This window comes from Euphorbia lathyris, chromosome 4 (assembly GCF_963576675.1).
Source record: "Euphorbia lathyris chromosome 4, ddEupLath1.1, whole genome shotgun sequence".
NCBI classification, from domain to species: Eukaryota; Viridiplantae; Streptophyta; class Magnoliopsida; order Malpighiales; family Euphorbiaceae; genus Euphorbia; species Euphorbia lathyris.
Genome location: NC_088913.1, coordinates 15,009,004 through 15,014,609, shown reverse-complemented (window position 1 = coordinate 15,014,609; position 5,606 = coordinate 15,009,004). Strand labels below are relative to the sequence as shown.

The 5,606-nt window shown below is 36.8% G+C and overlaps 1 protein-coding gene across 6 annotated transcripts; it reads right to left on the bottom strand.

Annotated features, from left to right (window-relative positions):
• Nucleotides 1-288: 288 nt before the first annotated feature.
• LOC136227820 (putative F-box protein At1g26515) lies at nucleotides 289-3,367 on the bottom strand. Of its 6 annotated transcripts, none has more exons than XR_010688253.1 (4): nucleotides 3,268-3,367; nucleotides 2,246-3,013; nucleotides 1,322-1,356; nucleotides 289-574 (listed from the first exon to the last, which is right to left on the bottom strand). XR_010688253.1 is itself a non-coding variant. In XM_066016576.1 (4 exons), the coding sequence occupies exons 2-4, from the start codon at nucleotides 2,550-2,552 to the stop codon at nucleotides 571-573; spliced, it is 378 nt and encodes a 125-aa protein (XP_065872648.1). In that variant the 5' UTR covers nucleotides 2,553-3,013; nucleotides 3,268-3,367; the 3' UTR covers nucleotides 289-570. The 6 variants fall into 6 exon arrangements, 5 of the variants coding, with proteins under 5 accessions (XP_065872648.1, XP_065872647.1, XP_065872649.1 ...); XM_066016576.1 differs by having other exon boundaries at nucleotides 1,322-1,388; XM_066016575.1 differs by having other exon boundaries at nucleotides 1,322-1,388; nucleotides 2,788-3,013.
• Nucleotides 3,368-5,606: the final 2,239 nt, after the last annotated feature.

Sequence of the window (5,606 nt, the reverse complement as noted above, 5' to 3'; positions counted from 1 at the left end):
ACAAAATCCATAAAAAAAAACATCCTAAATCTGATTCTTTAATTCCTTCTTAATTGATTTCTTAATCATTCTTTTTCTTATAGAACTCTTCCAACAAACCATAAGCCATTTGTTCTTCATTACCAAACGAAAAATCCTCTGGAAATGCGATATTGTCTCCTTCACCTTCTTCTTCTTCGACCTTAATATTTTTTTTGATTAATGGTGGTAATTGTTCTAAATAGTATTTATCCCATGAAAGAATATGATCGATACTAGTTTGATCAAATCGTAAGGAAGAATCTGGTGTATATGAATCATCATCATTGCTCTCTAATAATTCTAACTCCAAACTTTCACACAAATTCTTATAGTTGTTCATTAGTAAATCATCATCAATGTTTGCACTTTTCTCGTCATCCAAGCGATCCAATTTTCCCGAAGTAGAATGATATGGAAATTGTGCATTCTCATATTTCCATTGGGAAGACAGTTGAGCTATGATATAAGCTTCATATTCTTCTTCCTCCCATTCAGAAAGAAATATGAATGAATGATCATATTCAACTTCTGGTGCCCATTCCTCCACATTTAGCTGCAAATAGTATATAATTAATGATTAGTTTATCAAATTATAGTTTAATTAATAATGGAATATAATATTGAAAACATAAATATATAAATGACGAGATTAAAATAAATCAAATAACAATACCAAATAAGGGCATAACATAATGAGATTGAAATAATAATAGAGAAAAATGTTCAAAAGAATAAAAAACACAGATGCACATAAAAGGATTATAATGTTTATAAAAATAGAGACTTTGTTGAATTTTTAAATTAAAAGAAAAGCAAAACCGAGAATTAATTAATGAACTCTCTTAAAAAAATAAAGTAATTTCTCAAATTTCTTAGAAGTTACTTTAAAATTTTCTTAAAATTTCTTAAAAATTTCATTAATTCTATGACAGGCCCATTTTAACAAAGAGATGCTCCAAAATATAATAGAATAACAATTACGAAAATATTCATAACAATTCAAGCATTAAATAGCAGAATTTTAAGAAATTATCTTGACTTAACTTTAACCAATTTTGATTCTATCAAGTTTATTTGACGTTGGAAGCAGTGGACAAATATTATCAAGCTGACATTTTTCCTTTGCTTCAAAGTTCCAGGAATTTATCACCCGAGCTTCGAAACAGGGAACAAATCTCAACTTGATCAACATTATACATAGACCACGAGATAAATGTTTTCAATTAATAGACCAGGAGGAAAGACCAACATTTTAGATAAATGTTCTCCAGTTCCCTAATTTCGTCAACTATAGAAATACCTTTCTCCTCTTTGTGCAGCTTCAGCTCTCCGCATCTGCTCAACAGATTCATTAAATGATTCAGAACCTATGTTACAGGGACACAGACACGGAAACGTTATTTCTAAAACATAAATGGACATGGACACGGTCACAGTCACGAAATGTAGAAAAGCTGCTAACTAGAAGGGTACGTGCAACATATCAGAAATGATGCTTATAGAATATATATGCTAATAGAAATGAAGGTTAATTCTATAAATTACAACAATTAAAATTTCTAATGCACAAATAATCAACTACTAATCATATACCGTTATTCATATTCATAATCTTAACCAATAATCAACTACTAATTAATCATCAAGACTAAAGTCTTCATAACCTTTTCCCAAATTAACCATGTATCCCTCTAATTCTCATTCATGATTGAATCATTAAGAACAGGCACATTATGCCATGATAAAGCATGTTTGAGTGAAACAAAGGTTGGAATATGACAAATTGCTTCCACTTTTGATTCCATTCCATAGACCTTCAAATATCTAAATCCATATTTATTTGGCTTATCATATATAATAAAAGCATGTTTACGAGAATTAAACATCAATAACGCCACATTATTCAGGTACTTTATAGGTTGATATGAGCCACAAGGCCATCTTTCACCATCCATGTTAATAGAGAGCATTTTAGACCAACTCTTTTCTCCACCAAGATCCTTCATTGCCCAAACATTTATATGATCACAGTCAAAGTCTCGGTTATGCAGAGTTTCCCACCTAATACTCCCATGCTCCCTCTCCAAACTATTGGTGCTCTAAGTGACTCAAAGCATTCCTCAAAACGAATTACAGAACATGGTGCTCTAATTGACTCAAACATTCCTTATCAATGACAAAAAAAATTACAGAACACACTACAGGAGAAATCCAATAGACATACCCATTAAAATAAGTAGGGAAAACTTTCGTTGTTGACTCGGAAAAAAGCCAAGGTCTTTCCATGTTTTTGTACCAAGAACATGTACTTCAGCCGCCATAAATTTTTCATGTTCAATCCAACGCGTAAACATTCTTATCACCTTATATTGGTTAGTCATGGGACTAAAACCAAAACCACATTCAAGAGGCATGTTAAGATGCTTAACAGTCCTAACCTCTGGAAGATTAATAAACTCACCAGTAACCGGATTGCAAACTATAACAGGGTCATTACCAGATGGATTGGACAAACAAAGCAGGCCATACATGAATTAACTATCTTGTACTTGTGATTCTTCATATTCAACTTCAAGCAATTCTCACTCCTTAACCCTTCTTTATCAAGTATCATTTCAATGGGAGTTTGAATTTAGAGTCAAGTTTAATCTTAAAAGATGAGCTATCATAGGAAATCTCATGCTTGCTTTCAAAATCATCTTGGTCTGGCTGCACAAGATAAAGCATTCTTGAGAGTAAACCGGAAGTTCTAAGAAGAGGATGAACCTGAGCTTGGTCGAAATGGAGCTTTGCAAACTCAGGATCTGAAATTAGATCATACAATGTTTCGCATACAAAAATCCTCTTTATAGGGAGCCTGAGTAGAATATTTACCAGAATGGTATTTGGCAGATCAGAAAATGAAGGGCCTGAGTAATTAATTTGTATGTGGCTAACTTTCCCTGCTCCATTTGCATTAGAAGCTGTTGATTTCCTTCTTCTTTTCATGACACTGAGACATGCGCAAATCACGTTATCAACAAACTGAATTTCAATTGCTTAAAATAAATGAATCCATTTGATGATTTAACGAATTATTAATGTCTGATCTGATTCAAAAGATCCAAACCTAAAATCTCAAAAGATCTTAGAGGAAACCTAAATTCTACTATTCAATAGCACAATGAATAAATAGATTAATGAAAAATGGGGAAAATAGTATAAAAACAAGTAGGAAGCATATGCAATTAGAGAAGAAAGTATTACCGGAAGGAAATTTGACGATCTGCAAAAACAGAAGAAAAGGGAAACGCTTCAAGTCGTCGGAAGTGATTGGTAGAGTCAGGGAAGTGCATTTATATACCACAATTTGCACACTGGAAATTGGCGGCAAGTATTTGGGCTGGGCCTCAGTAAGCAAGACCTTTCTAGCCAAAACACCTCAACAAACAAAAATTTACAAATACATTCACTTTTGACAAACTATTTACAATTATATCAAGTTTCAAATTATATCAAGCTTATAAAATCAACATTTTTAATATATTCTAAGAATAAGAATTAGAGTTTATAAACAATGACAAACTGAATTTTTTAAGTAATATGGATTTCGCCGCGCCTTCAATCTGATCAAGCACATTCTTCCTATACATATTTGTAGTATAGATCAGACGAAAATATTTTGCATCCTCGTGTTTATTTGTATCCATGTATTTCTTTTGGTTTTTATGGAGTTAAACCTTAAAAGAGGGGTCTTTAAAATGTAATTTATTATCAGCTATAAATTTATGGGCCTACTAAAAATTAGATTAAAATTTTATTATAAAATGAATAATAAGGTAAATATGTAAAGTGAAAAGGACTAATTAAAAAAAAGTTGAAAGTTAACCCTAAAAAATGCGATAGTTGCGTCTCTCTCGAATCGCCCTCCGCGTGACCGTCGTCGCCTGCGCTACCAGTGCTGTGCCATCGCCGTGAGTCGCTGCCGGTGAGAGTGTCCTTTCCGCCGCTGGTGAAGGTAGTCTCAGTTGCCTGTGAGTTTTGCTATTCCGTTTGTCTATTTCTGTTGTGTTTTGATCGGTTCTTGCGATTTAACCTAAATCCGTGCTGGTTCTTGCCGCGGGTGGGAGTGAAGGTAAAACGAGGAGAGTGCGGCAGGGTTGAGGGGATCGTTCGTCTGCGAGCTAGGTGCGGCGGCCGTGTATTCTGTGTTTCAGGTTGCTGTAACCGTGGGGTTGCGATGTTTGATTTGGGGTTTCTGGTTCCAGAAAGCTGTTGGGGTTTTGCTCTGTGTGCAGTTGGGATAGGGCTAGTTTTGTTGGAATTGTTGGAAGTGGAAAGGGAATTAGAGAGGCTTAGTATTGAAGGAGATGAAAGGGGGCTCCTTGACTTGCTCACACCGCCTGCTCCAGAAGTGGTGACTGACGCGGGGCTCCGTTTCTTGGGACGCTTTGTGGCGGATAGACCGCTCAACTTCTTGAGCATGAGAAATAGGCTGGCGATTCTATGGAGACCGGTTAGAGGTGTTGAAATTCAAGAGGTAAGCTCTAACCTTTATTCTTTTGAATTCTTTCATCCGATGGATAGAGATAGGGTGATTGCTGGAGGTCCTTGGTCATTCGACAATTATATATTGATTATGAATGTCTGGAATTTGGGTGTGCATATAGATGATGTGAATTTATTGAACTATTTTATTTGGGTGCAAATTTATGGCCTTCCTGTGGGGACTATGTCTGAACTAGTTGGCAAACAGCTAGGAAACTTTCTAGGGACCTTTGAGGAGTATGATTTAAACAATAATTCTGGTATTCACAGACAGTTTATGCGTATTAGAGTTAGTCTGGACAGTGAACGCCCGTTGAAAAGGTTTAAAAAACTGAGGAGCACTGGAAACGTGTGGTCTTTAGCTACTTTCAAATATGAGCGTTTAGGTATTTTCTGCTATGTATGTGGTTGCCTGGGGCATACAGAACGCTTTTGTGAGAGAGTTTTCAATATGCAGGGGGGTGAGATTCAGAGAGAGTGGGGGGAATGGCTTAAAGCCCTAGTCAGAAGAGGTGGAGACAATAGTGGGGCAAAATGGTTAATTGATAGCAAGGGGGAAGGGGGCTGAGGGGGTTTGGAGGAGGGAGGGGAGGGGGATCGGGAGCTATGAGGGATATAACTAATACAGGGAGAGGGAAGGACGTGAGGGGGACGAACAAACAAGTGAGGGAGGGGGAGAGAGAAGTAATGATATGTCCATATACATGGCCTTTCTTTAAGCCTTTAGCGAACGATGTGGGTTAAGGGATGGGGGTGAGGAGGAGGGAGATAAGGGGGAAGATACTGAGATGGAATTAAATGATGTCAGAAAAAGAAGAAGGGAGGATAAGGGAAAGGGAATGGAAGGGGAATGGAAGGGGAGGGAGACGATAGGCGGGAGGGGGAAGTCTCTGTTCTTGGAAAGGATAAGGGGAGTTCCACAGAAATTGGTTCGACGAGCCCTAAAGATCAGGGCCGCCGGAGGGAATGAGTTGTTTAAGCTGGAACTGTCGTGGCCTGGGAAACCACCGGACAGTTCGCTCCTTAAAGGAGCTTGTTTCGTCCCAAAGCCCTAATAT